The 22317-nt window shown below is 37.0% G+C and overlaps 1 protein-coding gene across 1 annotated transcript in view; it reads left to right on the top strand.

Annotated features, from left to right (window-relative positions):
* Positions 1-22317, top strand: part of cntnap2a (contactin associated protein 2a) — a 394941-nt gene that overhangs the window by 318148 nt on the left and 54476 nt on the right. Inside the window, exon 16 of the mRNA XM_051882071.1 lies at positions 11626-11796. Within this exon, the coding sequence (XP_051738031.1) occupies positions 11626-11796 (171 nt within the window). The remainder of the gene's footprint in view (positions 1-11625; positions 11797-22317) is intronic.

Raw genomic sequence — 22317 nt, forward strand, 5'->3', positions numbered from 1 at the left:
TCAGATATTGCTAGTAAATTTCACAAAGAAACAGCAAATAACACATTCAATAAACATGACATTTTAAAGTAGAAAGACTGAAATAGTATTTTCTTGTAAAGCCAGGTTCAGATGCTTCAGGATGAAAGACTAGCTTTTTTTTTTTTTTTTTTGGTTCTCCAGAACAGGTTCCATCACATCTGTGATGCCAACCAATAAGAACACAGAAGCACTTCCGTACACAGCATTCAAACATAGTGAAATGATAGAGAGATGATGGTATTGGTGGAATTATTTAACAGAGGAAAGGTTCGTGGAGCTATGGCAACAATACTCCTATCTATATGATGTTTTCTCGAGGGACTACCATGACAAAATGAAAAAAGATAAATGTGAACGATAGCGGAGGCACTTCAGCAACCCAGTGAATACTGGAAGTAGCATTAGGCTAGTACAACCATTGTTTGTTTACGCTGTTGTGAATTCAGTCGCTAGTTCTGCCTTCTCGATGACATTATGCACATCGTTAAAAACGGCAAACAATGATTGGTCCGGGAGCAACGTGTAGTCTGACATGTTTCTTGTCCACCACACAACAAGAATTTAGGAGTCAAAATCGCATTATCTGACACAGTGACTATGTTAACAGACAAAAATATTAGTCTAAACCCGGCAAAAAACGTATTCCAATAATCTTCGAAAATTCATTTTTTACAGTGCAGTTTATAAGCCCCATCACCATTAATGCCACTTTTCCACTGCATGGTATGGTTCACTTAAGTAGTACCACCTCAGTTGAGGTTCCAATTGAGCCGTACAATACTAAAAATGTGACGTGTAAACACTGCAGATCACTGATTGGTCAGAGAGAATCGTCACTACCAGCAACATTGGATTTGAAACACGGGACACCAAACCCGCAAGATTTAAATAGTCAATAACGGCAACCGCAGTATCATTTGTTCACACAACTTTTTTTAACGACCTGCTTTAAACAACCGTCACACGCAACCTGAAAAAAGAAATGGCTGTATCGTGGTCAGTAGATGAGGTGCAGACATTCCTCTCGTTGGTAGCCGAAGAGCGGATCCATGGCAGTAGAGGCGTCGCAACTATACGATCAGTCTATAATCCCACCCAATTCGAAGCGGTAACCGCTAACCGAAAGTAAAGCAAGCCGTGCCCTGCTGAGCCGAATCGTACCACACAGTGAAAAAGCACCATAAGATGCTTTGGCTACAAAATGTCAAGTAATTTTAAGGAAACCTGATTCAAAAAAAGCTGTAAAAAGTTTATTTCTAGCACTGTCTAGGCCATTCACCCTCCTGTGGTCCTTCAGCCACTGCACGGCAGCTTTAGGTCATGGTCGTGTTGCAGGGTGAACAATTTTCCAACTTCCACCTTCCTGGCTGAAGGCTGCAGGTTGTTTACTGTTTGTTGTATCATCCATCTTCCCTTCTGTCCTGACAAGCACTTCCTGTCCCTGCTGAAGAGAAACAAGATGCTGTTATCACAGCTCTTTGCTGTAGAAATGGTGTTCTTTGGATTAATAAGATATTTTGGGCCTTCGCCTGATATACACTTTTGCAAAACACCCCATTTGCAGAATTTCAATAGTACTTTAGCACAGCATAAATAACACTTGATGTGGCTTTTTGTAAGCCACTGTTGCATGCACACAAAGACCTGTGCTTTACTGTAAAGGATGCAGCTGCTTCAGAATTGCCATCAGTATGTTTGTAGGTTGCCTGATAACGCTGCACTTTGGTCCTCTTGAAGCTATTGAAGTGATTTTATGCTCTCATTTTATTGTAAGTTGTTGCGTCTCTCCAGTCATAGAGGACTGTTTACTTCAAAACACACTTCTCTAGAAACAGCTATTTTATTTTTTTATTTTTTTTTTGCATGTGTCACAAAACTATACACTTTTTCAAAAGTTTGGGGCCTGTACGATTTTTTAAAAATGTTTTTGAAAGATGTCTCTTATGCTTACAGAGGCTGCATTTATTTGATCAAAAATACAGTAAAAATCAGATTTTTTTTAGCATCATTACTCCAGTCTTAAGTGTCACATGATCCTTCAGAAATCATTCTAATGTGATGAATTGGTGCTAAAGCAGTGCTAATTTTGACAGCAAATTTTTATTTAGTTTTAGTCTTAGTCTTTTGATTAAAATGCCTTTTAGTTTTAGTCATATTTTAGTCATCTGAATTGTTTTAGTTTTAGTCTAGTTTTAGTCGACTAAAATCTAATGGGTTTAGTTAAATTGTAATGCATCAGTTAAGCATTTCTCTAAAATTTCCAAACTCATTATATACTCCTGGAGAAAACATCTATTAACCTGTTAACATGAATTATATTAAGGTTTGAACAAGCAATACAGACAGAGATTTAACTGCTTTGACATATAACATGTCTTTATTTAGCTTAAAATTAAATAAAGATACTTCTCATAAAGAAAGAAGAACATGGTCTTCTTTTTAAATTAATGATATAGGACTATGCATTCTTTATAACTTGCATACAACATTCTTCATTCTTTCAAGCAAACAGCAGCAGGTTATTAAACTGCTGTCACTTTAAGGCCAAATACGATATTCTCCCAACTCCCACTTAAGACACAGTCTCAGCCTCAGACGTCACACCCACAGACCCTTGGCTGACCGTCTGATGCATATGGCACACTTAACTGGAAATACTTCAGGAGTTTCGAAGTCGTCATCTGGTTGGTTGAATTCTACAGGATGCCCGGGAGATGTGTGTGTCACATTCTTTAACAGTCCGCCTGGAAACAAATGCCGTGACGCCAAACCCCCTCGTCCAAAAAGAAAGCCATCATGTTTACAACTGTGACAACGAGCACGTTCTTGAATTAATAATTTATTAGATGCACGCCGGTCTGTTATTGTAGGGACATAGACTTTACTTTTTTGACACCCCTAAACCTGACACAGAACAAAATGAACTGTGATTGGTTGCGTTACATGTTAGTCAGATGTCTTCTTGGGCTGTCCTTGGCCAATGAAAGCTGCGATAGAGTCCAAACCTTCTGCCGTCAGTCTTAAGGTCTGGCTACGCGAGACTACTTAAGACATAACAACTGTGTTTACGTGAATACTCACCAAAATGGACATTTTGACATAATTTTGTGTACATTTGTCCATTCAAGCGCGGAAAGATAGCTCAGTTCAGTACTCCAGCACTGTCTGAGAGGTGACATTCTGTGTGCGCCAAGAAAACCGGACTGAATTGAGCTCTCTTTCACGTCATCACGCTTTTTCAGATATTTATCCATATGTCTGCTCTTGTCTTGTCTTTCGTCATAGTTTTTTATTTAGTTATCACCTCGTTTCCGTCAGTGAAAAAATGTAGTTTTAAATTATGACAAATTATTCGTCAACGAAATTAACACTGTGCTAAAGAAACATTTCTTATGTTCAAAACAGTTGTGCTGCTTAATATTTTTGTAGAAACTGATAAAACTTCAGGATTCTTTGATGAATAGAAAGTAAAAAAAACACATTTGAAATAGATTTTTTTTTGTGTAAAAGTGAAAAGGTTTTTATCTGTCACTTTTGAACAATTTAATGCATCCTTGCTGATTTTTTTTTCTTTCAAAAAAATAAAGAATAAATAAATCTTACTGACCCCAAACTTTTGAACGATAGCATAAGTAATCACATCATGTGTGAACCAAGGGGTCAAGGATTGTTTTTCATTATCATTATTTATCAATTATATTAATTTAATTATTATATAGTTATGTTAGATTAATTAATATTATTTTAATTTAATACAGTATTGTATTCATTTTTTATTAATAAAAAATATAAAAAATAATGCATTAAATGAATCATTATTTAATTAATTTGATTTATTTCTTTTTAATTTATTATATTGGCATTTTTATTATTTATTTGTTTATGAATACAAAAATATTAGGTGTAGGTTACCGTATACTGTATATGTGAGGAGCCTACAGTACCAGCAACTTGTCTGAATTTGGCACTGGCCCTGGAATTGCCTCTAGTTTATATCCACATCTGTTATTTCATCCCTATTTAAAGGCAAATCTCCTGCTCTAAAGCCATGACTCATGTCGGTTCCTCCAAGGAGCAGTTTTCCTCTGTGCTGTATAAAAAAAACAACTGCTGTTGCATCCAACTTTACAAGTTTCCCTCTTTGGCATATGGAATATGCTGCTGTTGCTGAATGAAACATTTGGCAAGCAGTAACGCTCAGTCAGCGTATTAATAATCAGCATACATTTGTCATCTGAGATGTACTTTGCATGTGTACACCATTCCTTGCCATTCGCTGTTGTTAAAAGTAGTAGATGCACAATCTAAAGCAGAGTCAGGAGACTAAGCTCTCTTTGAATTTTTCAGTGTTATGCATCAATGTAAACCAGACCGCTTTTTGAAGTGCTTCACAGCTGAATTCCTCTGCTCTCAATGTCCTTGACTCTGTTAAAGCGAAATGAACGTCCAAACATCCATTCGCTTTTGTCACAGTTCAAGAACACTCCAAATCTTATTGAATCGGTTCAAAATAATCACATCTGGACATCACTCAAAAATCTTAAACGAAAAGAAAAAAAAAACTAACCAGAAGTGACACGCGTGAAATTGAGATGCTTTGAAACAGTCGTGTAACATTCCATTTCGAACACAAGATTGTAATCCTTGGAAGGACAGCGATGGCTCATCTAAAGGGTGAAACTGTGAGTTGTTTCACTGCTGTTTGCAGGAGCCATATTTAATCAGCCTCCATCAGGTACATGTACCACCTTATTAGCCTGATTTAAAAACGTCCACTGCATTCCAAAAAACACACTGGCTCTTATTGAAATTTCTGCAAATCGGTGAATAATTAAATGAGTATGCGCTGGAACATTGGGTGTTAATGGACGGAGCTTTAAAGACAAACTGAGAGTCTTACATTCACCAAGCTTGAATAAAAGAGCTGTTCCTGTGCTGCTGTGATAAGCCCAGACCTCCCTTATGGCTGCATGGACGTCTCCGCTTCTCCTCCTACTCCAGTCGCCACAGAAACATATTGGTGATTTATTCGCAGCAGTACAGGGTGACGTTTAGGAAGTTTTTGTTTGTATAGAAAGCACGTACAAGAATTATGGGATATAGGTGGCTGTGGGAAAGAAATGGAAGGGGTCCTTGACTTCTCTTGCATTCGGTGCTGATGAAGTGAACATTTTTTGCAGGTACACACCAGTACCTCTATACGGCATTGACGCTGTGCAGCTGCTGAATCTGCAGGAATTCAACTACTTGCAGTCTGAATTTATGTGTGATATGGATGCGAAGACATACAAAGACTAGAAAACTAACCAAGAAACTCAGGCATGAACAAAACAGAAAAACAGATCAGAAAACAAACTCAAAACATGACAGAATCACTCAGTAACTCTGTTAGTTAATATTAAAAGGATAGTTCACAAAAAAAAAAAAATCATGATCTTTCACATCAGAAGAAAGAATGTCATACAGGTTTGAAATGACATGAGGAGGAGTAAATTATGTAGGGTTGCCCACGGCTAAAGATTTTTCTAGTCGACTAGGGATTAAGTTGACGATGCTGACTCTTCATCTCCGCAGTAGTGGACGCGCCGATATGCTTGTTTCATACGGATTACATATCCTGAGAATATTTGTTTTTTTATTTGAATTGGTCCATTTTAAAAGTAGACATTTCACTTTCTATAGATATATTTTTCACGTCTGTGAGGCAAGTGTACACTGAGTTTCGGTTCTTTTTATTTTTTATTTTTTTGGGCGCGCTCAAGTTCATGATAAAAATGCTAAAAAGCGTTTTGTTGTTAGTGCACACAAATAAAAGTAGACTCTTTGCAGATTTAAAAGAGGTATTACTCTTATTTGTATGACCAAAAATGACTGTGCAAGTGATCGCACCGGCGCCTCCATGTTAGCTGTCATGCAGTAAGCGCGCTACTATTCGTCCTTTAAGGCCCCGATATACTCACAGCGAAGTTCTTTTTCTTTCTTCGTTTAGGGGTAAAACGAAGTTCGAAATACGTGAACAGCGATATACTGTTATCAAACATCTGACGCCACCCACACTGCTGAGAGTGACGTTTCGATGAATATATAAATATGTGAGGCACGCTTAACTCTCAGTAACAAAATAAACACAACAAAAAATGAGAAAACGGCAAGCTTTTTTTATAGAAAGCATAAGAAAAGCATCTGATCATAACAACATGGGTATGTTAGCACAAGCTCTGCAAATTAGCACTCCAGTTAAGTCACGTCACGTTACGTTTATTTATATGGCATTTTATTCAAGCAGCTTTACAGTATCAAACATGAAAAACCGTGTGAGTGCCTCATTTCATCAGAAGAACTTCATTTCCTACTATAAAGCAGCCATCCAATGTGTTCATATTTTCACCCGAGGAGATCTTACCTCGACGAACTCAACAGATGAAATGAGTCAAAGAAAAGTTCCGCATGAAAGAAGGCGGAGCCTCAGCGCACACCTCCTATTGCGTTATCATCACTGACTAATGGTAGTACAAAGGTGTTTTGCAGCTAAAGCAAACTTTTCCTGAGAGTTTGCTTTGGCAAGCCATTTCGAACTCCCAAAATGAACACAAAACGAACTTCGTTTTGGCCTGATTTTGTTCGAAATGACGTCACATCAGTTCATTCTTCGTTTCGTTTGAAGTATACCAGGGCCTTTACACTCCGCACAAACACGAGTGTCCATGTAAAGTTGCTACTACTTACATGTTTCAGATGATAAGCCATATTTGAGGTCGATGAATGACAGGCGAGGCTTTGGATGTCCTGTCTGATATACTGTATTTACCAAATGGACCAGCTTTTAACGATCTGTCCGTCACAGACTGCATGACTATGCCAATTCCTGTTTTTTTTTTCGTGCGATTAAGCGACTAATAAAATTTTGGTCGACTAAGCCTCTTCTCATCGACTAAAGGTTAGTCGACTATTAGGGGGCAGCCCTAAAATTATGACAGGATTTTTCCATTTTTATTTTTTATTTCATTGTTAAGTGTCTATTTAATCCTGTAAAGCCTAAAATAAGAGTCAAAGAAATCTTTTTTTTTTTAATGGAACAGTTTATTGAACCTTTAGACAAAATCTAAAAAAAATTTGTTGAGTATCATATTTCACGCATCAGGCTTTTATGGCTCATATTGTATGATATTAGAGAATATGAAACTCACACTTGAGAAGAGAAAAAAAAAACAATTTTATTCAGAGACCCAAACTAAACAAAAATATGCAATTTGGTGCAGTTTCTAATATTTATATGGTCAAAGCATTAGATGAAATTCTGATAGCTTGCATTGTAAATCAATGAGAATTTATAGCAGACAACATAAATAAAATACATATAAATACCAGTTGTTACTCTATATCACCCAATAACACTATGTCTTAGTAAGATGATATTTAAATGCTTAGTTTCATGATCAGAGCTCTGTAGTTTTTATAGTGGGGGCGAAACTTATAATGCAATGCAATACAATGATGAATTTTTTTTTTTAATTTATGGATAATAAAGTAAACAAATGTTTCTGTAGCCAAGTAAAAGACACACGTACCACAACCCGAAGGTGGACATTTTTAGAATTATACTGAAACTTGCTAAAACAGTATGAACTATCAATCATACAACAGAAGATTGTGTACAACAGGATTTTCAGCAAAGTTTTTATCATCAATTTATAGGCCTTATTAATTTGCGTATGAAATTGCGTCAGAATGCATGGCTACTTTTGAATGGTTGTCAATGGAGAAATATCCTTTTTTATATGCAGATAAAGTTCCTACTGATGCTAACCAGCTAAACCTTGACTCATTGGTTAGAAACAATTATAGGAGGTTTCAGCAGTCTCCCCATCTGCAAAACCGAATTGATTCTTTGAATACAACTTTACTCTAGTCTCTCTTTCTCTGTTTCTCTTTGTTTCCATCTGTCTTGAGGTGACATCATCCTCTAATATCTCTCAGTCCGTTGTCGCAGTGTTCCTCTTTATCACATTCTCTTTTTTCCCCCTCCTTAGATCTTTTATTCTGTCTCTTCTGCTCTCCTCCTCTCCATACAGTTGTTTTTGCAAGACATTAGAGCAGAGAGAGCTAATGTATCCTTCTGATTTAAAGCCCATGAGTCACAGTAAATGTCTAGGGATAAATCTGATCTTATTAATGGGAGTGTGTCTGTGTCTGTCACTCTGTGTTTGTGGTTTAGCATTTAGCCAATAGCTGAGCAAAAATATTTCAGTCGTATAAAATATTTCAGTCATTAGTCAATAGTTTATTCATTATGACAGTGTTGAATTTGGGAAGGAAGTGCCTGTGAACAGTCCCTGCTGAAAAGACCAGCTCAAGTCAGCATGAATTTCCGGGCTAGTTTAGAGCTGGTTTAGCTAGTGGACCAGCATGATCTTTCTGATAAAACTGGTTGAGTAGGGAAGTCTTGCTGGTTGTCATGATCTACGTGTTTGTCTTTGGACTTTTGTTTCACTTCCTGTCTTGTGTGCCATATTTGTAGTTTTGTAGTTTTTCACCTTGATTTGCTCCCTGATTGGTTCCACAGATGTTCCCCTTGTTACCTCATTAGTCTCAGGTATTTAGCCCTTGTGTTTCCCCTGTTCTTTGTCAGTTGTTGTTTTGGCCTGTTGCTGTATGGTTTAAATGTCCCTTGTGGTTCTAGTCTCTGGTCTCTTTGATGAATAAAACTACAAAACAACAGCATTTTTGTAACTCTTTTTTGATCAATTTAATACAGCCTTGCTGAATAAAATAAACCTTGCTGGGTTTATTACCCCCCAAAAATGTGAACATTGAGCCTCCCAGGCACCATCAAAACATTGAGGTCGATTCGCTCAGATCTGTCAGTCTCTTTCCGGCTCAACTAATATCGTGAGTTTGGGGTGTGGCTACTGTAGCAGGCAGATCCAGAGGGTGTTTAGCCAGTGTAGGACCATGACTGATGCGTTATATGGGAAAAGACATTCAGCTTCGATTGCAGAAGTGCAAATTCACTGCATTTAGACCTTCAAAGTTTAAACAGGTTATAAATGCTACAATGGATGCTTCAATACCATAGAGCAGGGGTGTCCAATCCTGCTCCTGGAGGGCCACTGTCCTGCAAAGTTTAGCTCCAACCCCAATTAAACACACCTGAACCAGGTAATCAAGGTCTCAATAGGCATATTAGAAACTTCCAGATACTTGTGTTGAGGCAAGTTGGATCTAAACTCTGCAGGACAGTGGCCTTCCAGGACTGACTTTGGACACCCCGGCCATAGAGCATAATTTATACACCCTTTCAGAAAGACAAATATACTAGTTTATAATGTTTACTCAGCCTCCAACAGTTGTGGTGCATTATGTCAAAAAATGTGCCTGGTGCAGAAACGATGTGTTTATTATAAGCGATTCTGTATTTCACACAGCACAATGAGAAACGGCTTGGGCTGCTCCAAAACAATCACAGAATACGTACGAGAGAGGTTGTGCTTTGTTATTTTTTAATTTAACATATTAATATTAAAATTAATTAATTATATTAATATATTTAAATTCATTTTAAGCTATCTTGCGGCCCCTCTGGAGGATCACTGAGGGGCCCCCCAGTTGAGAACCACTGCTCTAGACAGAGGGTTTGGTCATTTGTCACTTATTTGCTAGTCTCTCGTAGCCAGACCTTCAGACTGATGGCAGAAGGTCTGGACTCTATCGCAGCTTTCATTGGCCAAAGACCGCCCAAAAGGACGTTTGACTGACATGTAACGCAACCAATCACAGTTTTGTTCCATGTCATGTTTAGGGGCGTGAAAATGTAAAGTCAATGGCTCTAGAATAACGGCGTGCTTCTATTAAATTATTCATTGAAGAACGTTTTGCAAGTTTACTGCAACAATGGAGCCGCGAACTTCACATACTTCTGAAAATCCAGCGTTTAGTTGATCCTGGTAAGCCTTCATTGTCACAGTTCAAACACAACGGCGTTCTTCTTCCACGAGGGGGTTTTACGTCATGGCATTTGTTTCCAGGCGGACTATTAAAGAGTGTGACACACACGTCTCCTGGACATCCTGTAGAATACAACCAACCAGATGACGACTTTGAAAATCCCGAAGTGTTTCCAGTTAACTGAGACTTCAGATGCATCAGACGTTCAGCCAATGGTTCGTGGGCATGACATCTGAGGCTGAGACTACTCATTTGCTAACTCTTGCAACAGCTAAAAGTATTTCTAATGTGTTGGACCTTTTGTTGAAAGTAGCCTACTTTTACCTGTTGAGACATGCCTTCACAAGTGCCATAAGATTTGTGTTTGGGATGTTGGAGGAGGCGCGACATTTGATAGGGGCGTTTGCAAGGTTGTTTAAAAAAAATGTTTTTTTTGTTTTTTTTTTAAATTTCACTAAGTGCTACTAGTGTCACAGAAACTACTTCACCTTTAAAAAAATCTTACTGACCCCAAATGCATTATAAATATAAACTGTAGTTACACTTTTAATTTATTTAACTTGAGTAGTTTTTGGAATTGGCACCAGGCTTTGTGACATCTAATCCAGCACAAAAGAGCACATGTTCGAGTTTTTTGTTTTTCTGTTTTGTTTTTCTTATAAAATGATTTTATTTATTTATTATTATTTAATTAATTATTTTTTTATAGAATTTCTGATTTTTTTGTATGGATCGCAGGTGAATGCAGTTTCTTAGAGCATGTTAAGATGCCAAAACAGCATATTTGTCAACAGAAAGCAAATGCATGAATGTAGTGTAGCAAATGTTATTTTTTAATTGCACAAGGAGATATTTCACCAGAATGTTAAACGAGAGCTGGCATGTTTTCTCCCACACATGCACCCACACACTAATACCAGCCACAGGATGTACAATAACTGTCCACGGCAAAGCTCTGGAGATATTCCAGCTAAACATAAGCTTGTACATCAAACTTGTGTTTGATTTTGAGTGATCTCTCACTTTATCCCTCAGCTCAGCTATCACCCAAAATACCCCCTTACCTGAAAAATGCACTACTCATCATCTTAGAGTGAAATGACACTTTATTTTTGTCTCTTCCACTCAGATAAGTGGGCATTTGGTGTGCCTCTATTTCACAATGGGTCAAACCACAAGAGCTATTGGAAAGGGGAGATGTTGGCAAGCTGGCTTTTAAATGACTCTTGGGCACCGTATGATCTCCATTCCCCTACAGACGCACACAGCACACACTGCGCGCGGTAATGGCAGGAACTAGCTAAAGCCCTGAACACTGTACTTCCACTCAAATTTTTGACAAGAGTTGACTTGTATGATTGAATTGTTGTTTTCGTGTTGTTTGGTGGTTTCCTCCTAAGTGTTTTTTGATGATACAGGTCACTTCTCAAATGTTTTTTTGAGTACATGAGACCTCTGAAGGCTGGCCACTGTGTAGAATACAGAATCACGGAATACAATAAGTCATTTTGATGTCAGCTAGAGCTTTGCTTTTGTGAATTTCATGGTGGTTTTATGTGGTTCAGGTTGAGATATTGGATAAAAAGGACCTTGACTGTAAACTTCAGAAGCAGAACTATTGAAACTTACCTTCGGCCTGTTCTTTGGTCTGTTTTATAGGAAGCTACTGGAACGCGGCGTCCTTCAACACGCCATCTTCGTACCTGCATTTCTCCACTTTTCAAGGAGAAACAAGTGCTGACATCTCCTTTTACTTCAAGACTTCTGCTCCCTATGGTGTCTTTCTGGAAAACCTTGGAAACACGGATTTCATCCGTCTGGAGTTGAAATGTAAGAGCCTGGCTCATATTGTCTTTGTTTCTCCCTCTTTTTGTTATCCCTTTCTCTGTGTCTGTCTGTCCTGCTGCTTGTCTAAATCCCATAGTTATGCACTTACAGCTGTGCAGTGTAAAGTTTAAAAAGAGGAAGTGCTGAGCAGGCACTTCCTGTACCACCAGGATCAGTGTATGATGCCTGTCCTCTTTCCTTATATCTGCTGGTGGACTTCAGTGCCTGGCTATTGTTTAAGTCTATTTGCAGCACTGATTAGAATACATTCGCCTCAAATGTTCTGCTGATTGTTCTCTGGTGAGTATAAATGGAGGCTTAAGAAGAAGAAAACACAGCTGAAATAAAACAGAGTCTGTAATTGCTTATAAACGTCTATTTACTGACATTTTACAGCCTTTCTTCCACAAAAATGGCTCGATTATACATGAGCAGCATAACTGAGGATTTGAATTGTTCACTGGGTAAAAAGGGCAGCAAAAGAGGCGAATCTCTTTCATGCAGATTGAGTTTTCAACCCATGAGCTGAGCTGGCTGCTTTTTCACACTGTTTACCACACAATAGGCAAACCAGAACGCAAAACTACACCATTGTGGATAAATCTTGTGTTGCATGCAGTGTTTCATGTTTCCTGAAGTGGTTCCTTGTTGTCGAAGGATTTTTCACTCTATAATGTATTACCCAAATGTCTGTGTAAATCTTTAAATGCTTTTATGTGCTTTGTCTCCTGTTTCTCACCAGTCAGTTGTTCCAGTCTTAACTAGACTGAAGGTCAAAAGGGAAAAGGACCGATTTACAGTCACTAGCTAATGACAAAGATTTTATCCATTCACAAACATACTTTAAATTTCAACTTTAGCTTATAGGACGTAAATGAAAAATATATATATTTTTAATATTGTTTTTTTTTTACACTGATGAATCCTATTGCTGATATATCCTCTCAGAGGTGTTCTTCATCAGATGATAAAATAATCACAGTGACATTGTCGTCTTGTTGCTCTGATTGGCTTTCCTTTCCTTGTCAGCTTCATAATACATGACTATTGTGTTCATAGCCAGTCTGCAAATTGGCCTAAATGAATCAAACTGGTGAAAATGGATGGACTGATTACAAAATAAACAACTCAATACTTTTGGTCTCACTTGAATCAAATTGAAACTCTTTGAAGTATAATATGTGAGCACATTTCAGTAACCAATCAGTGACTATTATTCATATTAGCCAATGCAACAGTTAGTATTAATAAATAAGAGCTACACAAAATCTTTTTTTTTAAATATTTATTTATTTTTTAGAATATAATAATAATAATAAACTCCCCTATGTTGTTTTGTTTATTTTACTCCATTTGCTTCTTATTTTATTATTCTGTTTTGTTATGTCTTGTTATTATATTATATTATATTATATTATATTATATTATATTATATTATATTATATTATATTATATTATATTATATTTAGGGCTGTCAAGCGATTAAAATTACATGACAAAATGTAAATTTAGAAAGAAATATATTTATTTGATTCAACAGAATTTATTACACAAACTTTTGGACCATGAGGTTAAGTAAATGATGACTGAATTTTTAATTTTTGGGGTGAACTATATTTATTTATTTTATTAATATGGAATTATGATATATTTAAAAAAAAAAAAAAAAAAAAAAAAAAATGAAATTATACTCTGATAAGAAACTAAAACTGCTCATAGGTGGCAGTAAATGTCTAATTCATTCCATTCGTTCAAACAGATGATTCGTTCAGGAGTGAAGTATTGTGTCTAAAACAACAATATTAACTTCTAAAAATTTAGATTTAGAAATCCCTCCTTCTCATCTCCATCATCACTTTATATTTTTCCCTCAGTCTCCTTATCTTTGAAGTTTAATAGTTTGCATCCCTCATTATTTTTGTCGGTCATTTAAAGCATCAAACATTATCAGGTAATGGGTAGTTTAGCTACATACATCATACCGCGCACTTTATGACCGCTAACTGAAGCGGCACGCTGGAATTCGCTCTCAACAGCTTCCGTGAACATAAAGCCCACCTAATTTGATTTGACTGGTCATCTCAAATATTTTAAAATTCACGACCAGTGACAGACCACTGACAGCTCCGACAAGAAGGTCGGTTATCTTAGTGCTGTGCAATATCCTTGCAGCACTAGACTGAATATTATATTAGGCAATTATTTAACAACGTTCATCATCAACTGTATGAAATGTCAGATGACCTACCCCGTCTGGGGGCAGGGCAAGTGCGTTAAATGCGCAAAAAATTTTAACATGTTATTTTTCCTGTAATTAATTAATCTAATTAACGCGTTAAATCCACAGCCCTAATTATATTATATTATATTATATTATATTATATTATATTATATTATATTATATTATATTATATTATGTTGCCTGGTGATAGTGTAGTGCTTCATAGTTAAATGTGTTCTATATGCATTCCACTGGTTAAAGTTAAGTTAAAATTGTCCTTACATGATGAGATCTATTATAAATATTGTGCTCTGAGTAACAGGAAATCATTCCCTCAGTTCTTACACCCTCACATACACACAAATCCTGAGCCAGGAGTGTGTTCTTCAGCCATCTCCCCTGGCAGTGGTGTATCTCTCAAGGGCTCTGGAGACACACACGGAGGGAAGCTGCTTAGTGGTTCCATTTGTCAAATTCCCACCTCCTACAGTCTCCCTGTCCTCATCTCTGGGGCACGAGGGAACACGAGGGTTACGGTGAGGCAGAGGACGTCACATTCCCTGCTCGCTCATTTACACACGTTCCTGAATCCATACATAACCCATTATTTTTACACCCTACTGCTTTACCCTTCCTTTGGACTGTGAGGAGAAGCAAATCTCGTTCTCTTCCCTCCATTTTTAAATAAAAATAGGAAAAAAAAGCTTCAGGTGAGACCAAGCAGAGAGAACGGCGACTCGCTTAGTGCTTTCTCAGAGGCTGGTGACAGCAAAACATCAATCACTTGATGAAGGAGTGCAGGGAAAGACGGCCAACTGGGCATTATGCATACAGCACATGTAAAAGTATGCAGGCTTGTCCGTGGAGAAAGACAGCACTTCCCGTCCTGCGTGTTTGTGCTGCTAGCAGGGCACGGATGCATACAAAGTGGCTCTGAATGAGCCTGGCATGATCGGAATATGGAGGAAACAGGAAGGCATTAGCGCTTATTGCTGCTCGTTTTGCCCCGGCAGTGGCACGGCCCTCCAGAGAGCAGAAGGTTATTGGCACCAGAGATCACTGAGGGTCTCGACATGACAGATGGGCTGCCTTTCCATATGCAGCTCTCAATCAGGAGCTTTGCTCAGCTAGAGGGTCTGCATATTAGTGAAAGGGGAACTGCCTGTAATAGGAAAGACAAATTACAAATAAGCTCACTTTAATATTTTAGTACTTCTCCTAGAAACCAATGAGATTAAACTGAGACATTTGCTCAAGTCTCCTGCTTCTCTCTGTGCAATCTGCTATTAAAAATATGAATTTTTCAAAAATATGAATACAATGTAATTTAATGTTATTTAAATATTAGTGCTGTCAATCGATTAAAAAATTAATTAATCAAACTTTTTTTTCTGTAATTAATCGGGATCGATTTTTAACATTTTATTACGTGATTATTTGAAAGCACAATTTAAATACAATTTTTTTTTTTTTTATGAAATTAAACAAGCACATAGATCAGTCAGTTTCCAAATATTTATTTTTTTATTTTATTTATTTATTTTTTTTAATAGGCAGACGTTCACTGAACAAGCATTTCAGAATTTCAGTCAATGGAACAAAAAGCACTGGGATATATTTACTTGCTATTTAAAGTCTCAAACCAGACTTCCCTCTCTTTGAACAATGGCCAGATGTGCCAAGCTGCTGCAGTTGCTTATATGTCTTCAAATGTCGGAGACAAGACACATCTCTCAGATATAGAGAGGAGTTCGTACAAGTCAAAAAACGCATCTTTATATATTCCAAAAAGTAAATTACTGTTAATGCGGAGGAGTGTGGAATCTAAAGTAATAGCAAGCATAGGTAAGAGGTGCACGTGCGATCTCTCTCTCTCTCTTTTTTTTTTTTTGTCAGCGTCGGCAATTTCATCTTTGCAGCCGACACTCACTAAGAAATTACTATAGTTTAAATATGTTTTAAATAGTTTAAAATGTGTTCTTTTCCCCCAACACATTCATAATCATTACTTTTGCCGGTGCTTTGCAGCAAGATTTATGCGCGAGCTTGAGCGCAAAGATATGTTATTAAAGAATGGTTTAGTAGGCTATTATTATATTAATTTATTTAATATAAACATGCGACTAAATGGATAATGGTCTAAATGAACGACTACTAGAAAAATCTTTAGTCGAGGGCAGCTCTTAGCACAAGGAACAGCTCCACTTTAAAATGCTATGACATTTCGAAAAGTGCGACAGTAGCTGCAAATGACGTCATGCATGCGTAGTCATGAGTCAAATGTTTTTATTTTATTTTATTTGTTGCTTTTATTATCAACTTATTTATTAAATATAACACACAACCTGTATATAATTGCTGAAAAAAAATTGTGGGGTGCTATGGGGGTGCTTGGGGTGCTGAAGCACCTGCTAGCCCCTCCCTAGTGCCGCCCATGCTAATACTGGTACTGATGAAATTGATTTTTTTAAAAACATTAATTATAGACATTTAACATTACAGTTTAACTGAAAGCTTTCAATTTCAACATTTATTAGGCTTTAAAAAACAAAAACAAAAAAAAAAAACACTTAATTTAAGTGAACTTAAAACAATCTTCACATAAAAACCCATTATAATAAATGTCATTATAATAAATGTGGCCTTCCTACCTGTCTAACAGGTAGGAAATATACAGAAATTGAAAAAAGTTATCAAACACTGCAGAAATTCTAAATTAAATATAGATTAATCCTTATTAAAGCTACAGTTTTCTCTGTTACCTTTGTTCTTTGATTAACATTAAAGTATTAGTTCACTTCAAAATGAAAATTACCCCAAACTTTACTCACCCTCAAGCCATAGGTGTATATGACTTTCTTCTTTCTGATGAACACAATCGGAGTTATATTAATAAATATCCTGATGCATTCCAAGCTTTATAAAGTAAAATATCTAGCTTCTGCCAAACCGCCTTCCATAATCAACTTACGAAAAAAGCATCAGTTATGTAGCGTAAGTGTTTTGAACTGCAAGAGGCGTAACACTTTCTTCATAAGTTAAATATGGAAGTCAGTTTGGTGGAAGCTAGATATTTTACTTTATAACTTATTAAATATGGATATTTTTCTTATACAAATGCTTTGCTTCGCTTCAGAAGGACTTTATTAACCCCCCGGAGCTGTGTGGAGTACGTTTATAATGGTTGGATGCACTTGCTTGAGCTTCATACTCGTTCGTCCATTCACTGCTATTACAAAGCTTGGATGCGTCAGGATATTTATTAATACAACTCCGATTATGTTCATCAGAAAGAAGAAAGTCATATACACCTAGGATGGCTTGAGGGTGAGTAAAGCTTGGGGTAATTTTCATTTCAAAGTGAACTACTCCTTTAATGACAGACATCACAGCAACTGGTTTATTAGGCTGCTGTGACTTTAAGACCTGCCGCTGCCGAACATGACATGGATCTGACGCGCATCTCATTTTCTCACAACTCTTTAAGTTCATTTAAGACATTATTTAACTCATTTAAGACTGCTCTTATGAGGATTCTCGACAAAACGGCCATTTAACGTCTTTCTGTGCACACAAGTCGTGTGTCACACAGATAAGACATTCACAGTCAGCGCGCTCTCTGTTATCTTGTGGCACTTGAGTGATTTAAAAGCATTTGCGTGAATAAGAGCGTGATCATATAATGTTAACTCTAGCCAAATAATGACAGAAAAATCAATTGCTGTGTTAATTGAGTTAAAAAAAAAAATTGTATATGTTAAAAAAAAATTAATCACATGCATTAATGCATTATTTTGACAGCACTATTGAACTCAAACATTTCTTGTTGAATTCATCTGAGACCAAATTATCTGTGCTATGTGATAAAACTGTATGTATAAATGTGTGTATATTTTTATTTCTTCAAAGGAAAGTAGGCTATATATACTATATTAAAGCTTTTGAAATAAGTCTTTCATGCTCACCAAGGCTGCATTTATTTGATCAAAAATACAGTAAAAACAGTAATATTATTAAATATTTAAAATAAAATTTAAAATAACTGCTTTTTTTATAATGTAGTTTATTCCTGTGGTCAATATTGATATCACAGGCCACTAGTGTCACAGAAATTACACGCTTTACTAATTTTCTGGATGTTTTTTTTTTTCTTAATGTGAGAGTAAGAAAGTGAGAGATGGAGTGATCTGAAAAAGTTGGGGAAGACACATTAAAAACCTCCTCAGCCTGGCTTATGAATATTATTTAGGTGATGTAACATTCGCCCAGTTCTGAATTATTGAAGCCAAGTTGGTTTTTCTAGCTATATTATGGCATGAGTTCTTGCATAAAAAAACATCTAAACTAAGCATGATGGTCGAAGACATCTATCTAGCATGTTTACTTTGAAAAACAATTAGGATTACCACTTACCTTTTGCCTGTTCATTGAGCCTACTGCCACTCGGTCGTAATGCCATTGTTTTACATATGGCTGCTACAGTTTTCCTTCTTTGCACCGTGGCCAAGCAAAACAAAGCTGTCAGAATACAATGATGATCTTCCAAAAAGTTGAGAGCGGTCAAACTTCAAAAGTTACAATGATTTGTACGCCCCTGAGAGTACAGAGGTAAAGAGAGCAAAAACAAAGTTCAAGAGTGCATGTGTGCTGTTGTGTGTGTATCAGTGTCTGAGTCTAAGCCTCTGTGTCTAAGCTTGTCGACCGCACTGGTAGGTCATCTACAGCGGCACCCAGCGTAAACACTCCAGAGCTTTTCTCTAAAGCTGGATATTCACCTTCTGCATGAATCCTTTCTGAAAAGAAGAGTAATCAGGCCTGGCTGCAGGCCCATGTGTGAGATTAAGAGTGTATTCGGGCCAGTTGTGTGTGCGAGTGTGTGTAGGCAGAGGAGCAGATTGTGAAATTGAAGCTCTCCGCCTTTTTTCTAGCCTTCCATTATGTCTCATCGATTTATGCCCTGACTCCTAATCCTACTTCCTTATTTTGGCCTGCCTGGTTTTCTTCAGTTACGGCTCAAAACTGAGGCCCAGTGAAATCCACTCGGAGCATGAAATGAGTGGAGGGCAACGTGTTGGGTTACTGTCGAGTGGGAGTTTGATTTCAGTCATACATCGAGATCGGCTGGCCTCTGCGTTCTGACTTGGGGCAGCATGAAAAGTCTTTTTAATGTTTTATGCATTATTTAGAGCTTTAAATTGAATATCTTTATAATTTTATCTCAAACATCGTAAAGATTAATCTCAAATTATTCAATTATGTTTTATTATGTTGAATTATTTAAAGAGTAAGTTCACACAAAAATGAAAATTCTGTCATCATTTACTCAAGTTTTTGAGTTTCTTTCTTCTGTTAAACTAAAAAGAAGATATTTTGAAGAATGTTAGAAACCAGACAGTTTATGGTAGCCATTGACTTCCATAGTAGGCTACCATCAACTGGTATGATGCCATCAATGGTTCCAACATTCTTCAAAATATCTTCTTTTGTGTTCAGCAAATCTCTTCAACTCATACAGGTTTAGAACAACATAAGGGTGAGTAAACGATGACAGAATTTTCATTTTGGGGTGATTTATCCCTTTAATGAATCATGTTTTCATGGAGTGTGAATGTAGCTATTATTGTGTGTTAAACACACATGCTGGTGCCCTTGAAATGGTTCTGATAGTCATGAACAGAAAGACAAGAAAGAATGACACATTTTTAATTTCAAATTAAGTGTTAATTGTGTTCAATTAAATGCCATTAAACATTTTTAATTGCTCTAAGCAGTTCAAAAGTTTTTAAGTGTTCAAAAGTTTTGGGGTCAGTAAGATTTTTTCATTTTTTTGAAAGAAGTCTCTTATGCTTACCAAGGCTGCATTTATTTTAAAATACTATAAAAACAGGAATATTTTGAAATATTTTTACATTTTAAAATAACTGTTTTATATCTTCATGTCACAGTGTCCATTACTCTGTCACATGATCCTTCAGAAATCAATCTAATACTGTATGCTGATTTGGTGCGGAAAGATTTCTTGTTGTTATCAATGTTGAAAACAGTTGTGCTCCATATTTTTGTTGAAACGGTGACAATTTTTTCAGGATTCTTTGATGAATAGAAATTCTTAAAAACACCATTTTTTGAAATGGAGAGCTTTTGTATCATTATTAATTACTGACATTCTTGTTAAATTTAAAGGTAGGGTAGGCAGTTTTGTAAAGGCTAGCAATAGCAAGCTAGTTTTGAAAGCACAAGATCCCACTCTCCTTTCAGAGGAGCTCTCCAAAGCCACACCTCCTTCAAAACACATGAACGCGCACAGCCAGAGCAGAGTCTGCAAAGCATTATGAGAGATGCGTTAAATTGCCTTAATGTCTCACATAACATCTTACTTGTACCACCTGGCTGCTGCATATTCATTTTGGCACTGATAGTGTTGCCACAGAAAAGCATAATTCCAAGTCTGAGGATGTGAACAGCTCCAGGTACAACCTTATCACTTAATTACGGTCATTTCAACATTTTGGTTCAGGAGGAAGGTGGCTGCTGTTTGTTTGCGGCCCTCAGTGACTGTCTATAACTGCGTGAACAAGGTGCGTGGATGTATGCAAACCCATATGTTGACAGGCGGTAGGTCAGACTGAATGAAATGATTAGATAAACATTTTTTGATCCTGAGACTTTCACAGAAGATATATGTACATTTTTTACTATTTAGACCACTTCTATTAGTGATTGCTTTCAGGATGTGAAGAGAGTTTAAACCAGTATAACAAAAAGTGTTTATGAAAAACATTGCCTACCCTACCTTAAATGCCCCTTGCTGAATAGAAGTATTCATTTCTTTCTAGCAGAAATGCTACACTTCTCACTCAAAAGAGTAAAAAGTACATTTGAAATATTATGAAGCTTTTTTTGCATGGTAAACTCTCAAAAATCAAAATGTCGTCTATGTAGTGCTGACTGCCAATGAGCTCTAAGCCAAAATCCTTAGATTCACGATTGGTCCAATCACTAATATCTCTCTCTTTCGCTCTTTCTGCTGCTGCCCCCTGTTGGCATTATCTAGTACAATCTTCCTACTGTAACTCTGGCACTAGCCCAGGGGAAAGAGAGCCTCTCGATGGATGATTGAATGATGGGTGGACGCCCACATCTGCTGCTTCAGCGCTGTTTCATCTCAAACGCTCTCTGCCACTCCCTCTCATCTCTACTGAGGAAATCTTGACATCAACCGCCATTGAATATTCATGCCTGATTTCAAGGCATAACTGAGCTTATAACTCTCTCTTTCCCTTTTTTCACTAAAATGATTTATTAAGCTTCGCCAATTCATGTTTTATACTTTATGCTTTCAAGCTTTTCGGTTGGATTCACTCATGCAGTATGCATGCGGTCTAACTGCTTCCTCTTTGTGTTTAAGTGTTTCCAAGGCAAAATGGTGTTTAATTACAGTAGTTTCCTATATTTTTATGTTCAAATTCAAATTCATTGTGATGTTTCTTTCTTTAAAGGGCATATATTTTGGGATTTGCACACTGGAACAGTTGGGCCAACCCAAAAATTAGATATTTTTTGGCTTCACCACATAAAAATTGCACAGAAAGTGGGAGCCTTTTCTGAGACTGCCTCTTTTCCTCCAGTGCTTATTATAAGTCGGCAGCCTCCACTGCATTTCTACACATCACACTTTTTGGACATGGAAATAGCTGTTGGGCTTGTCAGATCTTCCCAAAAGTATCATTATTATTTTTTAGTCCAAAGCAAAGCTCTCTGCCTGGGTTGTTGGCTGAATGTGGATATGGCTTGGATCCTCTGTGGGCTCAGATGCCGGGAAGATCCTTAGTCTCTCTTTGATGCATCTTTAATGAAGTGGAGTTTCTCTGGGGGCCTGAGGGAGAAATGGCAATGTGACTCTGCAGAACACCTGACCGCTTGTGTGAGAGTCAAGAGCTCTCGCAAAATGCGATGACAAACGCATGAGAAAAGCATCAGCCTTTGATGGGGTCCAGACCCCTGAAATATCCTTTTCCATTACATTGAAAAACAAGCAAGAGAAAGAAAAGTAAAAGACATATGGCTTCCTTGCATGGATGAAATGCATAGTTCACCCAAAAATGAATTTTTTTCCAAAACTGTATGACTTTTTGAAAAATGTTCCAGTGTTTTTTGTCCTGGCAATGACTCAATGGGTTCCAGTGTTGTTCCAGAAGACCCCATTGACTTTCATTGTACACTGAAAAACATTTAGTCTAAAAACAATTTTCATTCAGAATAATTACAAAGATTTCTCAGGTAAAACATTTAATTAAACATGA

This window comes from Ctenopharyngodon idella, chromosome 23 (genome assembly GCF_019924925.1).
Source record: "Ctenopharyngodon idella isolate HZGC_01 chromosome 23, HZGC01, whole genome shotgun sequence".
NCBI lineage: Eukaryota > Metazoa > Chordata > Actinopteri > Cypriniformes > Xenocyprididae > Ctenopharyngodon > Ctenopharyngodon idella.